Source organism: Schistocerca piceifrons, unplaced genomic scaffold, assembly GCF_021461385.2.
Source record: "Schistocerca piceifrons isolate TAMUIC-IGC-003096 unplaced genomic scaffold, iqSchPice1.1 HiC_scaffold_2510, whole genome shotgun sequence".
NCBI lineage: Eukaryota > Metazoa > Arthropoda > Insecta > Orthoptera > Acrididae > Schistocerca > Schistocerca piceifrons.
In genome coordinates this window covers 1,351,104-1,375,657 of record NW_025728455.1, presented here as the reverse complement: position 1 = coordinate 1,375,657, position 24,554 = coordinate 1,351,104, and the positions used below count along the sequence as shown (strand labels likewise).

At 44.2% G+C, this 24,554-nt stretch overlaps 1 protein-coding gene across 1 annotated transcript; it reads right to left on the bottom strand.

Annotated features, from left to right (window-relative positions):
• Positions 1-14,667: 14,667 nt before the first annotated feature.
• On the bottom strand, positions 14,668-24,314 carry LOC124743680 (ankyrin repeat domain-containing protein 65-like). Its single transcript, XM_047248856.1, has 3 exons — positions 24,302-24,314; positions 23,391-23,631; positions 14,668-15,055 (listed from the first exon to the last, which is right to left on the bottom strand). Exons 1-3 carry the CDS (start codon positions 24,312-24,314, stop codon positions 14,668-14,670), a joined length of 642 nt encoding a protein of 213 aa, XP_047104812.1.
• Between the last annotated feature and the right edge of the window lie 240 nt (positions 24,315-24,554).

The following is a 24,554-nucleotide window of genomic DNA, read 5'->3' as shown; positions in this document are numbered from 1 at the left end:
GCAAAATTTAAGTGGTACCAGGAAGAGTACTTAATATCTGTAAAGAAGTAAAGTCAAGGTGCAGAGCGAAAACAATTAAGAATTTATCTCTTTCCGGTTAAGTCTATTGTCTAGAGGCGAATAAGAATGAGAAATGGTATTACCCTGTAAATGAGAAAAAAATACACTAGCGCAAGCAAAGTCAGAAATTCATCAAAACAAGTACATCGTAATAAGCGTCTTCAAACTTTCTCATTGCTGTTCACAAAAAATTGCATATTTTTGAAACAATGTGTTTATCTTCCTGTAAATTCGTAGCCTTGTATTATCGTTTTGCAACATCTTTTCTCAAACCATTAAAGTACTACTCGTCAGAGATACACACCAAAACACAATCAACAAGGAATGCAACAAGGGCGAAATCATCACGCAGTCCGTGACAATACCTAACATCAATATGCCAATTCATGTCATAAATAATAAACGCCTGCATAATAACCATAAAAAGTTCGCTATTCTCACTTCCTATTATCTCATCGTATTCTCATTATAAAAATCTATAAATCATTGCTACACATACTTCATCTATAATGAAGCTTTAAGTCTTCACTTCACATACGACACCTACAATAAAATTCTGACAGTGAATGAAGAAATCCTGGTTATATCTCAGTCTTTGAGTATCTCAGTGCAAGACGCTTAAATTGAATATCTCCTCCGATTACTGACAGTACGTGTTATACCTGTGAAAAAATATATACTCTATCTGTTTTATCAGTACTGTCTGGAATCCGTTGTTGCATACTTCTATACGTTACCCTGTAAGAGAAAATGCTTTACGACGCGCAAAATTCGATTTATTGTTTCTCGTGTTGCTTTTATGTTCTGTGATGCCTTTGTCATTGACGAAAAAAATTATTGCTCTCTTCTTTTACGTAATCTCTGCTTGTACAATGATGTAATGTAAAGATCGGGGTGAGTTATGTTAGAGCATGACGTGATATGTGCTCTGTTGTATCTATTACATAAAAATAATGACAGTGAAAATTAACATACAAAGTGGCTTGTACTTATAGTACCGGATGAGAAAAAATTGTAATTTTCATGTACACATACATGTCAATGAAAGAAAACCTGTAGAAAAAGGTTAACTACTACTCGCAAACGCTTGACGTCATAAGAAAATGAAATACGTGTTGTCAGAACATAAGTGTTATATATTAGTATGGTGTAGTCATCTCAAGGAAGAGTAGAAAGTTAAATAATTATACAATGAAAGGTTTTATATTGGTGAGGTGATGGAAACCTCTGGAAACTTTCGTTCTGAGTGTTTCAAGATGTACTACGTTCGGAAGTGGGATTCGTCGACTCCGAAATCGTCCGTTATACAGGAATACAAATATTTGACACCTGTTCTTTGCTTTAGAAGACAACGGGTGCGCTCGAACTAAAACTTTTTGTCCAACTTTGAATTTTCTATTGTGACTTACCTTCTTTATTAGCATTTTCCTTTCCTCAGCTGCCTTTTTTGTATTAGTAATTGCAATGTCAATCAATTCACGATGACGTAAACATTATGACTTGGGGAAAGAAACAAGTTCTTTTATTTTGTCTGGCGGATTTTTATTCTTCAAAACTAAAAGTTGAATCATTAGGAATTCTGTGAACGGTGTGCTGAAATATCTGTCCCATTCGGTGTGTTGTTTAGTTCGTCTGTTGCTGCTTCACAAGTGTCTACCTTGGCTTTGATTCTTCACCTATATTGTCGAGAACAGAAGATGGGTCAGTGAAAAATTGTGTATACCATTGTGTATTGTTTGTGCGTGGAAAAAGCTCCAATCTGTTAATTTCCTTTTCCTCGATGGAAATGCTCTGCTGAAACTGTACTGTTAATCTCTTGAATTAAACAAAGTTGTCCCTGTGCTTCAGTGATCTGGCAAATAATGTTGTACATGAAATGGTCCCTGTGCGCTGATAATTTTCGTAGCAAACAGATCGTGAAATGGAAATGTCTCACCTCGTAATGTAGTTGCTTGGAAACGCAGTGCTTGCTTCTCTGCGCACGCCAGTTGCAAAGTTCTGACTACAGTTGCTGAGAGCTTACTGCCGATGCTCCAGCCAGCAAGTAAACTGTGTTGTACACACCACTGAGTGAGAGACTGCTTTAAATAAAAATGACTTGGACCGAGGATGTGGACAATGCTCTTAGGTGAAATATTCGTTTAACAAACTGTTTTTACATTATCTGATGTATTATTAACTGTATGAAATTTATGTTACAACATGCACTGACATTGAAAAAGGACAACATTTATGTCAAATGCTTACTCTCACAATTGTTAGAAAAATAATTGACAGACATGAAAAAACCCTTACAGTGAAAATTAAACAATCTTTAATGAAAAATCTCAATTCCCCTCACATGGCTGTCTAATTCAACAATGAATCTAACTACGCGCGACTGCAGTGCCACCAAATAAAAAAATGTTTCCTTCATCCCAGCAGCGATGACAAAAACGAACACACCTTCCAGCGACACAGTTGCCCTGAGCAAAGACTGCGAGCGAATAATAAGCGACTCAGAAGTGTCTCTGAGCGTCTTAGACATACGTAGTACGTACAAAATCCAGAAGTGCAAATAACAGACTCCCAGTAGACCTGTCCAGTGACAGGTTTGTTCTCCTGCTCTTTCTCGGCAAGTTAAGCTGTCTGTTCTGGCTGCCACCATTTACTCTGCCACCTGCTGGGCTTTAACTCCAAATAAAGATGAGCTACTGGAAAACTGGTGTTGACATATGGCCAAATAAGTACTTCAGTCTTTCATCTGCTAAGCGATTACATCTTATTAACGATTTTAATATTACATCCTGGAACCTCGAATGCTGTCTACAGATTCCTGTATGAAATGTAGCAATGGGTTTGTTCGCCTTCTTTTTATCAGCAGGTTAATGAGCATCTTATGGGTGCCGCCACTTACTCTGCCATCGACTGCGTTTTATTTGCAAAGGGAAGACGCGCTGCTGCAAAGCTGGCTTTCAAATGTAGAGAAATGATTACGTCCTTCTTTACTCTGGTAAGTAATTACGTGTGGCTACATTTTTAACATTACATTCTGCTATATCCAATGCTGTCTACAGATTCCCTTATGAACTGCACTAATACCATTGTTCTCCTGTTGTTTTTCAGCAGATTTATGATTTTATTCTCGCTGCCACTATTTTTTCTGTCAACAACTGTGTTTTATTTGCAAAATGAAGATGCTCTGCCCGAAAGAACGCTTTTAAACACACAGAAATCAGTACGTCCTTCTTTCATTCGGTAAGTAATTACATCTGGTTAACATCTTTACTATTACGTTCTATATGTTAAAATGATCACCTCGGTTCCGAGACTTCCGGAAAATTAATAGAAGCAAATTTGTCCACAGAACTGACAGAAATAGCTTCATTAAGACATTAATGGTTGATTGCTAATAAAGTGGAAATAATATAAAATCGGAAAATTGAAACTACTGACTTATTTTAGTCTTTCATTATCATGAGAATGTATATTAATTCACTTGATGGCTGCCAGACACACAAATCCGTTTTGTTTTCATTTGATGTGGAAGCTGTAAACGAAGAGAGACCGGCAATATCACGAAACATACACACGGGTCACGTGGAGAATGACCCCCCACTGTAACTCAGCTTGCTCTGCGCATGCGCGAATCTGGCATTATTTTAAAAAAATTCTGGGTAGCATCTGGCTGCTCGCTGCTGCTGCTGCTGCTCATACGGCAAACAGCCGCGTTTCAAGTAGCCAGGAGCGGGAGAAGGCACTGCTCATACGCGAATTCAGCTCTGCGCATGCGCACGAACGCGCTGGCAACTGCTCACAGGAACCTCGGGCTTGCTACGCAGTCGCCGCCGCGCGTGCGCAGTGGCGCCTGTTTCCTGGCGCTCCCTGGCAGCTGCTCAGACGGACGTAAGCAGCCGTAGCGAGACGAAAGGCCTCACAAAATTGTCGCCAGAAACAGAAAATAGTTTTTTCCGTTACAGATTGACACAGGCTTAACTTAATTTAATTTTTATCAGCGTATGACGCGGAATGTACAAAGTAGCTGTTTAGCAGAAGAGTGGAACTGTTTTCTGCCAACACTTCGATGGTTAATTCTGGTTGGGAAAGACGGTAGCTTTTTAGTTTCATTTTGTTAAGCTAAACACAAATCTACAAAGAAGATGGATATGCTTCCTGAAAGCGGAAGAAAAGCGTGACGCATTACAACTGTAACAACACTCATGTTGCCATTTTTCCAGATGTCGATGAGTCTATCACTACTTTGTGTGTGGGTGACGTTGACCTTTGCACAAGTCCTGCACTTTCCAGCCGATTGACACAGGTAACAATGAACACCTGACCCACCCACAGTGATAATGTGTATTACCCTGTATCCGCCTCTTAACGCCTCTCAATGAAAGCGTCCTTTTATCGCAAATTCAGGGACTGGTTTCATTGTTCACGGTAGAGTCACTGTGAACAGCGATCGTATTCTTTACCATCAAACGAAACGTACTAACACCGAAATCTGAATTATACAGTTTTAAGACCTTCTTCTCGCTACCTTCTTTATTGTCTTTCTAGACGTGATTTTCTGCGATGTTTTCGAAGCGGGTTGTCCAACTTGGTGAAGCACAAATTCTTTCGCTCCTTATATCGTTAGCAATATCGGAAACCATGTCCTGCAAGATGGTGTTTCTGTCACTGATTGACTTTTCTATTGCTTCATAGAAATAGGTCCAAAGTGTGTACATTAAACGTCGTGATTATTAACGACCGGATTTCACGTTATTCTGCATCTTCCTATTCATCGGATTGCTTTCCACCAGGGCTACCAGTATGTAAGCATTCCTTACCACACACTTCTCAGCACGTTCTTTCATCCCATACACCAACGCTTTCTGTACTTGCGGCATGGAAATTTTAACTCTTAAATGTATTTCGGAAACATTTGCTGTTCATCTACGTCACTATGGTTGGCCGTTTCTTTACGAGAGTAACTGCCTACGATTTCTTCACTTCGGAGAACCAGCAGTCGGTTTTATCGAGCATTTCAGTCCCAACGAACCACATGCTGCACCACTTAAACGCTCATCTGGGAGGTTAACAACAATTTTGTTCTTCACACAGTCCTTACAGGTGTTTGCCTTTGATGCGTGTTTCATTTCGATGCATTCAGTTGGCGCCTATCCTAAATCTCCGTAGCAAGCTGCGAAACATTTACGGCACTCCCTATGACCTGGGTGGCGAGACTGAACGCGAAGAATTTTTTGAACACGAATTACGCTCATGAGGTGATGGTACAGGTTTATTCTCTGCTGGGCGTTGTGTAGCTGTGGCTGTGGATAAATGACGAAACGTGTAAGCAGTGGGCGTGGCGGGAATTGTGTACGACGTGAGATCGACTTAACGGCACTACTCTGAGTTCTGGAGGACGCGGTCTGTGTTTTGCCGTAACCTCTCACACCTCGCTACAGCCGGCAGCTGGGTACAGGAGTGCGCTGTGTCACCTCTACACATGCTGTTCAGCACCACGGCAACGGTGTGGAACATTGCGTGCGACGTGGTACGACATGATTAATGCAGTTACTACCGCAATATTGGGCATAAATAGCAGAGGACGCGAAAAAACAAAACTTGGGTCGGCGGACGAGAATCGGTGTATTCAAAGAGGTACGGCCGTGTGGGCGTCTCTCCAGACGTACAGAATTCACAGCTGTCTGCCGAAACCGGGCAATATTTTATGCAAGGATGGCCGCCCTGCACTGTGCAGCATGCGGCAATGAAATTACGTGTGTAAGTGGTGGTGAAGTGTTGGTCTGTCTCTACTGTACTCCACTCCGTTCCACCCCCGATTGGATTCAGGAGTTGATACTGCCACTAAACTGGAGGCTCACGCTTTTTGGAAAATTCCCATAATGCAGAAATATCTCGTGTTGGCAATTAAATGAGAAGTGGAAACGGGGTGTCCTATTTGCTGTGTCAATTTTCAAGTACTTTGGGCCATAAATCTGAATGAACCTGTGAATTTGATAAATGCACTCAACTTCTGTAGTATCGTTGTAATCATATTCGTTGTAGGTCTGTTGCCGACAGCACGGGTGTTGCTTCCTTTCACGGCAGTAGCAGGCAGTGTGTGTGTCGGGCGGTCTGGCTGTGTACTCGGCCTGCCGTGTGCTGGAGACAGCGTTAGATCAGGGAGACTTTGTACCGACATACTTCGAGTAAAGAAAACATGTCCGTATTTCACATACTTTCAACTGTGTAGTTTGTTATTTTTATGACACTGCGTATGGCTGAAGTTTGCACAAGAAATTTCATATTGCAACATAACGTTTTGTCTCGTAAGTGAAACAACTGTTGTCGAAATAGCGTTTAGTGTTAGTACACCGTATACGGCCATTAGGTAGATGTAACCTGCTGAGATACAACGGCGAAATTATTGGTAGAGCAGAAGAAAATACCTTTGTAATATCGTGACATTAACTGCTAGCCGGACGCTGGTGTCTGCGATCACGGCTGAATTTTGAATTGTTGAGTAGAACTGGAGCTCGAATCGCCAAACAGTGTTGCAGATTTTATATGCTAAGTGATAATCCCGATTTAGTTTCGGCGTCCCCGTCGCGTGGCCAGTCTTTCTCTCTCTCTCCCTTTCTCTGCTCGCAGCGCCCCTACCGCCTGTTCCCGCCCCGACCGCTGCTTCTGCGCATGCGCGGCCGGATTCGCTGCCCGCATTCCGCGTCGCGCCCCCACCTACGACTTTCCCCGCGGCGTAAATGTCGCCCCCTGAAGCTACTTGTACGTGGATAAAAGTGCCGTAAGCATTTTTCCCTAAACTACCAGACCGAATGTTTACGCAGGTTTTCGTCACGTAGAGAGTAACGCAGCAAGTTACAGGTGTGGATCGCTTCCCAGAAAGAACTCTTTCTTTGGCTCGAGTTCCATTGATGACATTCCGATCTCTGTCATTTCTGTGCTGTTCTCTCGTGTTCTGGCGTGCGCCGACGCGCACTTGTATGCAGATCGGTGCCTTAAACTCATCGCTGTGAACCTACAGTGTACTGTACGATACTCTTCAACTTCTCCCACTGACACCCACGCTGTTTGTGCTGCAGAGGGAATTTTAGTGCTGACTGCTCAGGTAGTCTGAAGCCTGTTTCTCGTCGCTCTTGCTAGGCAGAACGACCTTCCCACCTTTCTTTGTATTCCTGTTTACAGTCGTCTTCAGTGATGCTGTAACGGCCTTGTGATCCACGATTCCCTGTTCTACCCTAACAGATACGAAAAGTTCGGGTCTCTTTGTTCCCGGCAGGTCTAAGATGTTATCTTCACCAGTCGCTTCTCAGACTAATGGCTCGGGGTAGTTTTTGGGTAAAGTACTTGGATCAATTTATTATGATTTTCTGGCCCTACCACCAGTTTTAGCCACCTGTCTCCCTGTATAGATGGCAGGATAAAGTTTCCACCTAAAATGGCCAGCAAATTCACGCGAAACATTCTCCAGGTTCCCCTCAAACTGTTGCGCCGCTGTTGCCGCTGAGTCTATGGAAGCATCTCATTACCACATTTGAGCCAACCTTAACACTTCTGTCGATACAAATTATTTTACATTCGGGATCTCCACTGATCTCTCTAATGTAATCCTACTTCTCACTGCTTTAAACACCAGCGATCGACCTCTCTTTACGACCTACGTTTCGACCGGAATTTAGAATCTCGTTGCTACTGACTTCGCGTTTCACCCAGCTTTCTGTCCCTACTGCTGTGTGGACGTTGTTACTGCTTATAAGCGAGATTACTTCTGAGAACTTTCCGTAGACGCTGCTGCAGTTAACTAATACCATGTCGAGACAGTGAGAACAATTCAAGGCCAAGTTCTCCAGATTATAGCGTGCTGCATGCGTGACGGCGCTGGATCGGTTGTAATAAACACGTCACGAGTTGAGTGGATTCTGGGAGCAATGGCCGCCCAACGTCGGTCTGTCGCCAAAGGACGCTCTTAACAGACGAGTAGTCCAAAGATGTCTCTCGCACCGTCCCTGAGGGCTAACCTGCCACAGCATTTCACTTACCGAATATTCTAGAGTCCTCCGTTCCGAATCATTGATACATGGGAAGCATGTCAACAGAAACGGCAGAATCTCAGCTCCGTTCTCGATTGCTTCCTGAGTTACAGTAAGCCTAGCGTGAGAATGAACCTTGTCCACTACAGTTGTGAAGGAGCTTTTAGGAAAAGGAGGACAATGCAATTTCATAATCTCAATACAGTTCAACAGAACTGTATAAAAATTAAATTTTGAACGGAAGTACGTGAAGGATACGCTCGGCACTTCTGCTAATCGTAATGGGAACTGATACTTTGAGCTAAAACTTATGAAAGCTGTTTGCTCTTGTGGACGTGAAGTTTTTCACTCGATTTCAAACTTTTTTAAGAGAATACAACACATTGGCGACTGGAACAGGAAAAGGCTGAAACACCTGTGGTACTCAGAGTATCCTCCGTCACACACCAGAATGCATCTGTGAAGATATCACATCATTTGAGACGTTTCAGATCGGTAAATTGTTTCAGAAAGGTGTTATTTGTCAATTTTTTAAGCCGTTTGACACAAACTCAGATCTGTTAAATTTTATGTTCACTTGGACTATAAATACAAAAACACTTTTGGTACAGTTATTGTTTGCAAGTGTAAAGATAAAGATTAACAGTATCCAGGGCCAACATTTTAATCTGAGTCATTTGTTTTGTAGACAAGTAGCGTAAATGAATTACATCGAAAACCGCCTGCGCTCTCGCAGGCGAATTGTTTCACGTACTGGCTAGCCTGGGTTTCTAATCGTGTAGCGTGTTCTTCACATACTTCTGTTCAAAATTTTATTTTTACACATTTCTGATGCTCTGCACTGAGATTTACATATTTCGGTATCAAAATAAATTTCAATAATTTCTCAGACACCAGACAGACACTTTAAACGACGAGTTTAAATAAATACGAACACGTTTCAAAAGATATCACTTTAGTTTCATCGCCAGATGTATGCGGTGAATGCCGTTGTGTTTGGTGATGGGAAGAACGCAGACGGAGTTCTGGGCTGTTTCCCCTCTGCTGAAGCGTGCCGTACCGTTGCAGTGCGCCGTAATAACAGAGAACAACAGACGAAGGCCGTTAAAGGAGCGTTCCGAATTTTCGGCAGTCACCGTTCTTCAGCGCGCTCTAGCGCCGTCACCGCTCGTCGTCACGAAATCAGACCTGATTGGTGCGTTTTGTAGTAGAGTTTGACTGCTGTAGTTTTGTTCAGGGTTTTCAACTCCGAGAAACGCATAGTCTTCGTGAAACGAACGAAAATCTGAGAAGAGAGTGAAAATTTTGAGGCTTTCTGGATCTCTCGTTGTGAAGCCAGTCTGCTACAAGGCAGCAACCACGAAATGATTATTTAGTAGGCCAAAACACGTAATTAAAAGATCTTCCGCAGTTTCGTTATGGGACAACAACCAGTTGACTGGGCTACATTGAGTTGCAGAGGTGAAAACAGACATACATACAACGTTGTATTTTAAGAATCTGCCAAAGGAAAGAGGTCTAAAACTAAACTTTGGAATATTTGTAGTTATTTAGCTCCATTACTTTATAGATTTTTCCATTTTCTTCGATGGCGGTGCGCTCAACACCGATTATGTTTATTTTTCCACTTCAGCTCTAAGACATTTTTTGCACAATTGGATATCCGTTGCGTCATTTGAAATACATTACATTTTCGAAATTACGGTTGAACCTTTCTTCACCTGACTGTTCTGTAGTCTCCTAGGGACTGTCGCAACCTGTAAGAACTGTTCTATAACTGGAGATGCGAGAAAAACAAAGTATTTTTCCTAATATCAGCCTTTACTGTGCAGCTGTAAGTAAACATATACAGGGCTGATAATATTTCGTAATGATTTTTTCATGTACGGTCTGGGCCGTGCAGCACTGCATTCAGACTCAGTTCTGGAGACATATTGTGCTGGAACAGCTGGAGTCTGTCAGCCACAGACATATCAGTAAAAACACGAAATGTAGAAATTACCCCAAAACTAATAACATACCACAAAATATTTCAAATATGAAACGATGTAACAATCATGGTGCCAAGGTGGACAATGTGTTTTGCATTATAGCACAGCACTGTAGCTATCAACGGAGCGTGCGAAATCACAATAGATTCTCCAGTTCCCGCGTGGTGAGTCGTTTCAAGTATTTTACTCGTAGTGTGTAAGCGCGTCGCACCAGGGAGTGTGCTGACATGCGTAGCTGTGAGTAATTCATGAAAGGGTGTGTTGCTGTTGTGGCTTAGTGAAGCATAGTTATACTTGGAAACTTTCTCTCATTTGTCAGTCGTTAACTTCAGTTCCTCTTTTTTGGTTTTTGACAGTTCTGTCATTATACTAATACTAAATAGGTTGCAGAAGAAACGAACCTTCCGTTCTCAGAGGTAGGCCAACATATTTAATTACCATTGCCCACTGTCAGATAGTGTAATTGTCGGGATATATCTGTGGAAGTACATCATTTCAGAGGTTTCAAATCGGTAGATGATCTGAGACAGGTGTTACCTTGTGAGTTTTGAAACAGTTTCAACACAAAGTTGGATGCGTAAAATTGTGTGTCCATTTGCTCTGTAATTACCATAAAACTGCTGGTTCAGTGATTTTTGCAAGGCTAAAGATAAAGATTAACAACATTCAGGGCCAACATTTCAACCTGAGTCATTTGTTTTGCAATCAAATAGCACTTGTAAGTTTCATTGAAAACACCATGCTCTCTCGCAGGCGAATTGTTTGACGTGGTGGCTCGACTGGATTTCGCATCGTGTAGCGTGTACTTCACATACTTCCGATCAGAATTTAATTTTAAAACAGTTCTGCTGCCCTGCTCTGAGATTAACCTATTTACATATCAAAATAAATTTCACCAGTTTCTCAGATACCAACCAGACATTTACATACACGAGTTTAAACAGGAACACGTTTCAGACTATTTGGCGTCCGGTTGTTGAGCGATATGAGCAGTGAATTCCGGCGTGTTTGACGATACGAGGAAAGGGGACGGAGTTCTGGGCTGTTTCCCCTCTGCTGTAGCGTGCTGTGCCGTTCCAGTGAGCCGCAGCAGCAGGCAGCACCAGCTGGAGGGCGTCAGGCGCGTCCCGAACTTTCGGCGAGATGCACAACATGGCTCTCTGTTACCTCCACAAAGAGCGTTTAATATCACGGCGGAGGCGTGTAAGATTGTGTCTGATGTGGAAGTCATAGTTGCACACAGAGCAACGAAACGTGAGCTTACATGTGCCACATGTGGGGAAGACGCGGCAAAAAGAAGCACTCGAGTTAACTGCGATACTTCCCCATGACGTTTCTCCTCTGTTTTCAGTACAACTGCTGTTTCTAAGAAACTCATTTAAAATGGAAGTGGCAGCTACGGACAGTTTTAAAAGAAAATATCGGCACGAGAGGGTCTGTGTGGGTAGGTGCCACGCATCCATTTGCCGAGAATTTGCCTGGATTACAATGGGCGGTTGAACTTGCTAATAACCTCGACTGCGGGAGCAACACATTGAACTAAGGAGCATTCAGAAGTATTTGAAATTATTGGCTGCAATAAAGATACGTAAAGTTGTACTTCAAAACGGAGAACATATGTTTCAAGTAGTATTAATAAGAGTCACGCTGAAGAATTAAATCAGCTGAGAAATGTTGGGATACTACACTCCTGGAAATTGAAATAAGAACACCGTGAATTCATTGTCCCAGGAAGGGGAAACTTTATTGACACATTCCTGGGGTCAGATACATCACATGATCACACTGACAGAACCACAGGCACATAGACACAGGCAACAGAGCATGCACAATGTCGGCACTAGTACAGTGTATATCCACCTTTCGCAGCAATGCAGGCTGCTATTCTCCCATGGAGACGATCGTAGAGATGCTGGATGTAGTCCTGTGGAACGGCTTGCCATGCCATTTCCACCTGGCGCCTCAGTTGGACCAGCGTTCGTGCTGGACGTGCAGACCGCGTGAGACGACGCTTCATCCAGTCCCAAACATGCTCAATGGGGGACAGATCCGGAGATCTTGCTGGCCAGGGTAGTTGACTTACACCTTCTAGAGCACGTTGGGTGGCACGGGATACATGCGAACGTGCATTGTCCTGTTGGAACAGCAAGTTCCCTTGCCGGTCTAGGAATGGTAGAAAGATGGGTTCGATGACGGTTTGGATGTACCGTGCACTATTCAGTGTCCCCTCGACGATCACCAGTGGTGTACGGCCAGTGTAGGAGATCGCTCCCCACACCATGATGCCGGGTGTTGGCCCTGTGTGCCTCGGTCGTATGCAGTCCTGATTGTGGCGCTCACCTGCACGGCGCCAAACACGCATACGACCATCATTGGCACCAAGGCAGAAGCGACTCTCATCGCTGAACACGACACGTCTCCATTCGTCCCTCCATTCACGCTTGTCGCGACACCACTGGAGGCGGGCTGCACGATGTTGGGTCGTGAGCGGAAGACGGCCTAACGGTGTGCGGGACCGTAGCCCAGCTTCATGGAGACGGTTGCGAATGGTCCTCGCCGATACCCCAGGAGCAACAGTGTCCCTAATTTGCTGGGAAGTGGCGGTGCGGTCCCCTACGGCACTGCGTAGGATCCTACGGTCTTGGCGTGCATCCGTGCGTCGTTGCGGTCCGGTCCCAGGTCGACGGGCACGTGCACCTTCCGCCGACCACTGGCGACAACATCGATGTACTGTGGAGACCTCACGCCCCACGTGTTGAGCAATTCGGCGGTACGTCCACCCGGCCTCCCGCATGCCCACTATACGCCCTCGCTCAAAGTCCGTCAACTGCACATACGGTTCACGTCCACGCTGTCGCGGCATGCTACCAGTGTTAAAGACTGCGATGGAGCTCCGTATGCCACGGCAAACTGGCTGACACTGACGGCGGCGGTGCACAAATGCTGCGCAGCTAGCGCCATTCGACGGCCAACACCGCGGTTCCTGGTGTGTCCGCTGTGCCGTGCGTGTGATCATTGCTTGTACAGCCCTCTCGCAGTGTCCGGAGCAAGTATGGTGGGTCTGACACACCGGTGTCAATGTGTTCTTTTTTCCATTTCCAGGAGTGTATTTACGCAGGAAGTTGCCAAGTAGCAGAAAATATTAGAATATCACCTGAAGTGAATGTAATGATTGATGACGGAGAGAAACGGCAAGGCAGAAGAAAACGCTTTGTTGATGAAGCAGCAGGGGACGATTTAAACCATAGCTCGAGGGACAGTTTTCAACTAAATGTTTGACACGTTATTACACAGCTGTAGGGAACTTGACTGTACCGCGTGCAGCCACATGCAACACGGAGACATTCCGTTTCCCGTGGAACTACGTAAGCGAAAACGATTCTGCGGTCCAAGAGCTTGTGGAAAACGACGAATCTTGCTACAGTGTAGACGTTAATAACGACGATCTCGGAGAAGAAATTTTACTGTTGAAAAGATTCGTGAAGGCAATGTTGTGTCTGCGCCTTGTCAGTACTGTTTGTGAGTGAAGTGTGAGTGACGGCCTCACGGACTGTTGTGCCGTTTGCCTGCTGGCGCCTCACAAGCAGAGGGGCCGCTGACAGTTGTGGCAGGAGCCACGGACTGGCGGGGAGCGGCGAGCTGCGTCAGCTGCGGCCACAGGGAATGAGGTGAGGTGACAGCAACTGAGTTGACAGGCGTACACTTTCCACTACACTTATTTACTCGATGTATGAGTGAAAGTAAGTGTAATTTTATTACCTGTAGCTCCACGACTTGCGTCACCGTCTCAGCTGTGCCGTTGTGACCGATGAGTGTGGAGACTCGTGTGCGTCGTTGCGAAATTGCTTTCGTGTGCTGAAACTCGGGCTCAGTGTTCTGTCTCCAATACAACTAGAATTACTTTGCTTGTTGCAATCCTTTACGTCAAGTAGAGACAACAGTACCAGATAGAGGATTTCCTTCATATTTTGTAAGCGTGTCATGTTGTGGTCTGATTGTGTTTAGTGAAATGTATACTGACTGTATGGGTCCAGATGATGGTCGCATTATGTGGTGTGCATACTGCTACTAATATCTCATTGTTATTAAACACAACAGGTACGGTAGAGTAGAATGTTTGCTGAATATGGAGAAGTAAATTGAGTCTGGTATCAGGAGCGAAAATTCTGGTGATAGAACTGATATAGCGTTAATCTCGGTATGTTGCAAATTAGAATAGTCTGATGTAGCACCTTGCAGACTGGTGTGAAATACTTTTCAACGATCAGATATTATAGAGCAGTTGTGTTTGTTCACAATGAACTGATGGCTTTTGCCAAGTTTAGTCTGGAAGTGAACTCCAGACATTTTTCTTGAGAGAAGGATTGTCCATTGTTACCTGAATTATTTTGCTGTTATCTGGAGTTGTCCGGGTTTTGCTACAACGTTCCTTAGAGTATTTGTGTGCTGTATGTTAGTTGAGGAGGCCTGAAATTAGTGAGTCACAATAGGATTGAGTTTTTTGGATCTTTATTTAAAAAATTATGTATATTGCTCTCCTACAAACTCTTTCAGTTCTCCTGTTTTTTTGCACAGACTTCGCTGGACTGCCTGCCTCATGACAGCATCTCCACCAGCCGCCTGTGGTTGCGCCACCTGGCGATGTCCAGCGCTGTCCCCCAACCATCACCAGTTGTGGCCCCCCTGTCGGCCCCCGCGACGAGCAGCGCAGCCGCCACTTCTGCGTAGCCATTGAATGCCGCCCAGTGCAGCGGCGTCCACCCATCATCACTCCTGGCGTCCACCGCCGCCCCCGCCCCCACCAGCAGCCTCGCCGCCTCGACGTCTCCCCTGCACGCTGCACAGTGCAGGGCGGTCCACTCCACCTGCCCGCCCCTCGCCCCCACGTCGGCCCCTGCGGCGATCAGCGCCCTCAGCTCCCCCACTGCCCCCTGCTTAGCCGCCAGGACCAGCCTCCTGGCCCTCTCCTCGGCAGAGAGGCTCCTGCACAAAACACACAAACTGCCACTCTCTGCTACAAACACACAACACACAGAATGGGGAAAACAGCCACACGAGGAAGCAACTGTTGCGAATACAAATCTGTCCTCAAACAAACCTACCGTATTCCCCCTCCCACAGTACAAAACAGTGCGCAATTGTGTGTATGTATTAAATTACAGTACATCTGTTCTACCCCCCTCATAAGAAAATCTTCATTCATCGTCCATTACAAATAGCATTATACAACCTCTGAAAGAATTTCATTACCACGTTTTGTCACACTCATTCCTGCAAGTCAGCTCCTCCGCTCTCGGCATGCAACACCTAACCAGTCGCTCACCTCCACTACAGAACAGGCTTCTTGCAGCTAATACTGGTCTCTGTCTGCAGCTTCACTGCCAGAGGTCACCCTCAAAAAGAATCCCATCTCCTGGTTTTCAAACAGACACTTTCCTGGAACGCAGGCAAAATAATTTCACTGCAGTTACCAGCAGTTTTCTTCATTCAGCCTTACCAAACACTGAAACTTTCTGACACACAGACAACAATTTATTCAAAACATGTGAGAGATAGCAAACACCAAATCGGCAACACCACCCCCATAAAAAAACTGTGTGTGTGTGTGTGACATTTTATGGTCTCATAGCATACGCACATGTATTTAACATGTGCTATCATGCTCATAATCATCTGAAGGATCTCAGTTGTCGTCCATCTTGATATTTTTGCGGCGTAAGGACTGTTCCATAAAGTTTCTGGCCTGCAGCCCCATAAATTCAGTGGTTCGGTCCTCGGGTTTAAAAGGACGGACCCAGTGCGGCAGCGTCAGTCACCTCAGCTCACTCTGGAGATGGCGGGACGGTGTTCGGCCGAAATATTGGGAGAAGAGGCTGAATTTATGCTGCTGCACGCCAGAAACTTTACGGAACGATCTGAATTGTGTTTCGCCTGATTTGTAATCAGTCCTCATAACATTGTTCCTCTGCTCTGTTTTCGGTACAGTCTTTGCCTGTACAAAATGTTCAGTGCATGAGGCCACAAGAGACAACTGCTCTGTGCGACCATCAGTTTGGATGCAAATTAATAATTCCATAATGCAAATACCAGAAAACGTGTTATTCGAGATTACACAACCATTACGCTTGCATATTCAAATTTATTGTAATAAATGAAACCTCAGAAAGCATCCTCCTCCTTTAAATGACACGATGAAAGTTTTCTCACTGCGCTACTATCCGGGAATGCAATCTAGCAAGTAAAGAAGAAATATCTCAAGTATGGTTTCAGTCACAAGTAACAAAGAGTGTCCAAGTTGAAACTTGAAATGATCTGCCATAAAGTTTTGTGTTTCCCGGAGATTCGAACGTAGCACTTAATAGGATGGTTAACTAAGCACAATGAAAAAATCGTCATTTTTAACCAGCAATGAGATGACAAAGTAAAACCAGCAGACGAAAGTGTTGTGTTATGCGCGTTGTGCGCACTCAAACCCAGTACCTATCGACACTGACCTCTAGTCACGCGTAGACCTTCTACACTGATTTACTTCATTAGCAGCGAAATGTGCGCATTTCTGTATTGTAAATACAATTATGAAAATTTTCTGCTGACTAGCAGTCGAACCCTGGACACACAGTTGTTGACTACATACAAAGATACCTCGACTGTACTATTCTCTTTCACCAGTAGCTAGGAGTGGCATGTTTGAAACTGACACGACAGGACGAAAAGCTGCCCGTCTGACTTGGGACTCGAAACCAGTGCCACCATTATTGTTAAGAAAACCCAGAGAATCGGTAAAATCAGAATAATTTCTCACATGTATTTTGCTGAGCTCATGCTGCAACTTAAAGTGACATGCCAGGATTCGAACCCAGGGATGTGTCTTTTGTGAACGTCTTTACGACTTTTCAGACAACCAGAGACAATGAAGCACTGGAAATTCATCATCTGAAAGTGATCAAACGTGACGAAAAGGGAGATCTGAGTTCGAATTCCAGTCCATCGTCAATATTTTCCACGTCTCAGGCTCGAATACAGTAAGAGTCAAGTGCGCTGCGGCCTTGTACAGCAATTGGCTCATTGATTTAAAAAAATATCGCTTAAGAAAGGTGACTGGTGACAGAGTTTCGACCCGGCGTGACTTCCGCCTCTGTCAGGGCCCAACCTGTAGCGACTCTCCTCCAGGCTACCAGAGGTGGGAGAGATGCTGCTTATGCTTCTTAAAAATGATTGCCAGATGTGAGAAACGAACCCAGACCTTCCACATATGTAGCAAGAATCATTTCAACTTTTTCTTAACTATCAACTACTACCACGAATTAAAATTCATGCGAGTTGCGGTATTTGAATCCACTACATGCAGACTGGAAACTCACGCCCTTAACCCCTTTTCTTTCATTTAATTTTTTAGCCATTCCGAGGTCTGGCCACGACGCCTCCCCCATACCTGTCACCGAGTCGCTGCGCTATTTTCGCGCATTATTTTTTATTTTTTTTATTTCTAATTTTTTTATTTTTAGCACTTCATCCGAAAGACCGTGTTTGCACACAAACTAACTCAGCTGAGAGCGACGCCTTCCAAGTTCCGTGTTCACGATGGTTTGCTTTCCGATTTATTTCTCAACATCTTGTAACTCGCCCAATGCCTCGGTTCCCGAGGCTCGTTTGGAAAGCTGGTCTTCTGCCATCGCTGAGTACTGCACGCGCTGGAAGCTCCGTGCTGCGATTCCTGATACAGCGGGTGACGATGAATGTAACGCAAAATAGCAGAAATCAGCGCAGTCGCTTCTCGTTAAAAGGAGTTTTAACATACGGAACGAAGTGAAATAAAGTGTACTAAAAAGTACCACGTGTTCTGTCGTGAGGACCAGCTTTTCCTCCGAGATTCCTTCAACACAAAATAGAGTGCTTCTGACCTATGTATTTCAAATTAGATTTCTGTTTCCTTACAAATAAATAAGTCAGCAAGAAACACCGTTTAGCACAAAAGAGCTTAAGGACGATTCATTATGATGTTCTTCCGTTCACGCCTTTTTCTATTCACTTTGCACACTGTACCACGTAACTGTATGTACTGAAACATGTTGCGAAGTTCCTCTCGCAGTTTTCCGCCTCAGCGACGCAGACGCCGCCCCGTGGCCCGCTTGTGCCCGGCGTGGGTGCGGCGACCCACCCAGCGCCCGCCCGTCTCGTTTGCCTCTGCTGGCAGGTGGTGCGTTGTTTGTCCTCTTAGCCAGTTTACAGCATTCCTTTATTCACACGGCACGTCGCTACGATTCAAAAAAATTGGAAGGCAAGGTACTGGGAGTAGAGTTCGTGCTATTGTGGCCAACAATTGTCTGATAACTCACCAGATGCCCTTCACTTGAGGGCGTACGAACCTCGCCTGCTATCAGGTCGTAATTCTCTCACGTGCTGCCGACCACCCAGGTGGACTGCCTCAAGTTTGGCTTTGGTTGCTACTTTCCTGTTTACTGCCCTCTACCGAGTAGTTTTCACACTTGTTGGTAGGTGAGGGGTGCCGATGTTTGTCCAGATGGCCCTCCAGCTGTAGTGCGGCTACTTTTGTACAGTCACGTTTCCGCTTTTGCTTCTCATTAATTCCACGTACATGTTCTTGACTTTTACCATATTCGACGGCCAACTCTGGTTTGAGTATAACTGAGTTGGAATCAAAATTGTTCAAAATGATAAAAGCCATTGGTGACGTGCCGTACATCTGTGGGTGGATTCCAGACAGTGGGAGTAATTTCGTCTGGTAAGTGCGGCGTGAGGGCCGTGTGTGTCTTCTTCCGCATGTCGTGTGTGGAACACACGAATAAGTTTCTGATTTTCTCCCAAAGTCGGTGAGATTTAATCCCCACCCCTGTATCCGCCTGAGATGGTCAACGTGTCAAACTTTATCTTAAAAATATTACCACGAGTTAGAAAAAGACTTGTAGCTTACATAAATCTTGCTGCTGTTTCACGTGGTATGGGTAAAACTTGTGCTGTAGAGATGCAGCTCATTCACCAAGAGTGATTCGCTATTTCAGCACAACGAATTGACGCCTGGTGCAGGGAATGGCAATTTAACCTCAATGTAGACAAGTGTAATGTCCTGTGAATGCATAGAAAGAAAGATCCCATATTATTTAGCTACAACATTGCAGGTCAGCAACTGGAAGCAGATAATTCCATAAATTATCTGGGAGTAGGCATTAGAAGTGATTTGAAATGGAATGACCATATGAAATTAATCGCCGGTAGAGCAGATGCCAGACTGAGATTCATTGGAGGAATCCTAAGGAAATGCAATCCGAAAACAAAGGAAGTAGGTTACAGTACGCTTGTCCGCCCACTGCTTGAATACTGCTCAGCAGTGAGGGATCCGTACCAGATAGGGTTGATAGAAGAGATAGAGAATATCCAACGGAGAGCAGCGCGCTTCGTTACAGGATCATTTAGTAATCGCGAAAGCGTTACGGAGATGATAGATAAACTCCAGTGGAAGACTCTGCAGGAGAGAGGCTCAGTAGCTCGGTACGGGCTTTTGTTGGAGTTTCGAGAACATAACCTTCACCGAAGAGTCAAGCAGTATATTGCTCCCTCCTACATATATCTCGCGAAGAGACCATGAGGATAAAATCAGAGAGATTAGAGCCCACACACATGCATACCGACAATCCTTCTTTACACGAACAATACGAGACTGGAATAGAATTGAGAACCGATAGAGGTACTCGAGGTACCCTCCGCCACACACCGTCAGGTGGCTTGCGGAGTATGGATGTAGATGTAGATGTAGACACTATTTACATTACGACTTAATAACTTTATTTTTAATACCATTCACTTAAAGTGCTTTCCCTTACAGATACGGTCCTTGGCATCACCAAAGACAGTGTAACACCGATTACAAAAGACTTTTCATAAGGTGCGAATAACACAATGTTTCCAATCAGAAAAACACACAGTACAGGGAAATCTCATCAATGACCAAAGAAAAAGCATTAAGAAATGTGTTAAGAAAATGAAACAGTCTAATGAATACTATGCAAGTTCGATAACGTTAGATAATTTGGGAGACTACATTCCTAATGCTATTTCTTACATTTAGCTGTAGTGTTCAGTAAACCTAGAAAAGAAAACAATGAGGTGTACGCTGTAGTAACGCGAACGTATTGCTACGTACCATGTTAACCTTACAAGAAAAATATTCTAGAGTAAAACAATGTTCCCATAGCACAAACGCCCATAAATAGTCGTGAGTAGGCGAGATATTGTGCCCTTCCTGCACAAAAGGAGGCTTTGACAATGTGCAGCCCACAGTCACAATGAAGTTGTGTCACAGGACTACCACGAAAGTATGTGTGGAAAAGTAGCAGTGGGTGCACACATATAACGAACTCAAGTTAACAAGTTATTTAGTGCCCCAATTGAGTGACTACACTTGTTTCTGCATTTTAAAAAAAGCTAGAAATTATCTCTGGAGAAGACGAAACAACAGCAACTACGTTTTCAAATCCATAAGTTTTTTCACTTTTAGACCTACAGTGCACTGAATCAATTTAGGAAAAAAACTTATGTGGAGACGTTTTCTAAGAACTTCTTAACTGGTTGTGGGTCTGCGTGAGGATAACTTTGTTACAGAAGAAATAAAAAATTCTTTCCAGCGAGATTTCAGCCTACATCTAACACAGTCAGCCCTTTGAAGGGTTAATACTTCACCCCCGAGCTATCGGAGAACCATCACATGTAGCTCGCTCCTTGACCCCGTGGAGGTCAAGTTGGATAATTTTCGGTGTAAAAGGTTAAAGTGGCTGTAGTTTCAGCTTGGAACGAGCTTTCTGCACTCGGAAACATAAATCTTCTAATCTATACCGTCCCTTATTTAACGACCATTCAGAATGTTCAATGGTAACGACAGGAAAATATCAAGTAAATGCGTCAGGACGATACTCTGCCACTCCAGGAACTAAGTCTGAGGTCACATTGTTGAAATGAAATCAGTCGGAAATTTGAGGGAAGTAAAAGTAGGATGACTGCAGGAAGAATTAGAAGAAATCGAAAAGGAAAGGAACATAGGGAGGACGCATTCAGCACATGCAAAAGTTGGAACAACCTTCTGTGAAATTAAATGGAAGGATGACTACACAAAGAGTGTTTTAAACGCGCAAGAGAGAGCAGATGGAAGAACATAGTACGTTAAAGACCTCTTTGAGTGGGAGGAACTAACAGATAACGTGACAGAAGAAGAGATGGAAGCCGAATTGGAAAACGTGCGGTACTGGCCATTACACTCATAATTTCACAAAGCTCTGGAAAACTTGCACACAAACAAGGTGGAACGGTTAGTTAACATTCCCTCGGAACTTACATGATCTTTTGGGAAGGTGAAAATCAAATGACAATTCAAGTATGTCTGTAGGATCCATGAGACAGGAGTCGTAACAACAGACTGCTTTCGCCCAGTGAGCTAAACAGCTCATTAATCCAAATTACTAACAAGAATAATTATAACACGCAGAAGAATCGAAGATAAAACTGAGGATCTGTTCGAGCACACTAAATTTGGAGTAAAGGATCGAGAGAGGCCTATCAGACCTTCGACCTGATAGTGGAAGGAATGTGTAAGAAAAATGGAGATCTTTATTGGATTTGTAGATCTTTAAATGACGTTTGACAATGTGAAATAGTGAAAGTGTACGAAACTTTAAAAAAAATAGGTATAAGACATAGGGAACAGCAGATAACACAGGATATGTACAGTAATGATGAAGGATTGGTGCTTTGATTAAAGATGGTGAAAGACAGCGATGCTGGTAGTCTCCACAAGTATTCAGTCTGAACACTAAAGAATCGTTGATGGAACTGAAGAAACTTCCAGGAATTTAATTAAAACTGAGAGTAAAAAGCATTTCATTGATAAAATTTCCTGGCGGTATTTCTTTCCCTGAAAGTGAGAAAGAATCACTGGAGTTGGTGAATGTAGTAAATAGTCGAATGATCACTGAATTAGGATTAATGAACAGAAGAAAGAGGAAGATATTGGGGAGTGGCGGAAATAACATCAGAATTAAGGACCACGAAGCTGACAAATTGCAGGGATTCTGCTATATGCGAAGCGTTTTTACAGTTAGGGACAAGGCGAGGTTGTTATAAAAAGTTATGTAGGACACGAAAACAGGACATTCCTCGCAAAACAAGGCTACTGGTACAAAAGATAGTCCTTAACTGGGGAAGAAACCTCTGAATGTATGTTTGTAACAAAGTACTGTATGAAAATGAATCGTGGATTACGGGAGAAAACGAGAAGGAAATCGAAGCATCCTAAATGCGGTGCTATTGGAGGATGTTGAAATTAGCTGAACTCATACCAGAGGAACACTGAAACGTCCCTCCAGAATAGGTGAGGATAACAATATGTGGAAAACCGTGACATGCACAAGGGTCAGCGTAATAGGTTACATGTGAAGCCATCAGAGGTCAACTGCCATGGTGCTAGAGGTAGCTGTAGAGGGTAAAACCTGTAGGGCAGGACAGAGATGGGAGTGCATAACACAAGTAAGTGTGGATTCTGGGCGGTCGCAGCACTCTAAACTTGTTGGTCAGACAGAAAGACACATGGTCAACAGCAGGCAGAGTTTCTGCTTCGCATGTGTGTTGTTACTGGGACTGGCTGTTACTCCACACTGCGGCGGGTCGACCAAAGTCGTCCACACCGTGACGAGCTGACGCTCTGCCGACATTTGCTTCTCTTTGCTGCTTGACGAGCATATTTGTTGTTGTTAGCGGAAATTTTATGCCAAATAATTGTTTTTCTTTTTGTCCTGTCTCAGTCCTGCCAACCACCCCAAACGTCTCACAAACATGTGTTTATCTGAACCCTACTAGACCATTCCAATATGCCAAGAGTACTGGACGTTTACCTCTTTTGACATAGAGAGTCACACATTCAGTGCAATCACAGTGGCTCCCTGCCACCAGATTTTCTGTGTACGACGTTGGAGTATGTGCCTGAATTATCGCTGACATTCGTTGGATGAGAATAAATCACTGAACTGTTGACAATAACTCACTATTTTCCCTACCAACCTATTCTTAATGACTCTCTCTCATGATACAACCTCCTATCATGTCCATACAGCCCCGTTATTCATGTGACTGTATTGTTCTGATTTTATTCCCAGTTCGCTTTGCTGACCGTCATTAAATCTAGACTCAGCATTTACACTTTGCTTTTCGGTATTTATATCTTATCTACCACATAATTCTCGTGTGTGTGTGTGTGTGTGTGTGTGTGTGTGTGTGTGTGTGTGTGTGTGTGTGTGTGTATGGTGAGGGAACTCACCGCAAGCGAGAGACAGGGGCGTCATCAGGTGCAGGAGTCGTGGGCAGTGCAGCAGCAGCAGGAGTCTGGCGGGTTGTGCTGGCAGTGGTGGTGGCGGCGGCAGCGGCTGTGGTGGTGGTGGAGGTGGTGGTGGTGGAGGTGGTGGTGGGCCTCAGCTGTGTAGCGGCTGGTGGGCTGCACACACAGAGAGAGAGGCACAGTGTGAGCAGGCGTGTCCTCGTGGGGTCCTGGGGACGGCTCACTGCAGCGCACACACACACTCATACACACACGCGGAACACACGCCGACAACAGGAGTAGCGGTCCAGTAAATGCAATTGAATTACCAGTGCGGTAATCACATTCAGTTGCACCACCCGAGTTCCCCACAGCAGTTGCTCACCATACCACACAACAGATGGTTCAAAATCAAGCATGAAGAAAGTGTACATACAGTGCCTGACACTTACACAAAACTTAATTACAGAGCCACTGTACAGGCCAGCTCTGGTACTATCGTTCTCAAAAGTATCCGAATGATCTGAACTGGATTGTGCCTCTTTGTACGTGACCCACATAACTTAACTACCTCGCATTTCATGTGCACCCTTTTAGATATTGTCGTTTTACTATACATAATAAACGTCCTGGGACTGGTTGGGTACCAATCCCTGAAGTGTGGCATCTGAGACCAGTACAGACCAAAGTATGTGCTTCAGGTAGAGGCATTTGTACGTCTGCCTGTCTTTGTAGCTGTTGTAATGGTAACAGACAGTCAAATGTTAAGGACAAGTGGCCCTTCCAAAATTTGAAAAATATCATGATTAAAACTTTGAGCTACTTCTCAATTTCCTTATTTAACAACCACTTTTGAAATATGTATGACCTGTAGGACAGCAGTTCCAGAAAAAATTTCAAGACATTTGGCTTACCATGTGCAGTCATTACTGAACAGTCCTCTGTGGGACTTGCGCAGCTGGCTCTGTCCACACCGCTCCCTGTGTGAGAGACCCCCTGTTCTGTGTGGCGGGATTGCTGCAAGTCTACACTCTCTGTTCTGTGATTTTTGTATGACTGCTTCAGCGCCTCAGCGTCTCTGGCTATCAAGAAGGTTAAGGAGGAAGGTGGTGGTGTATATTTGGTGTATGAGACTGACCTGGAAGAATTGGAAGGTTCCAGCCGTAT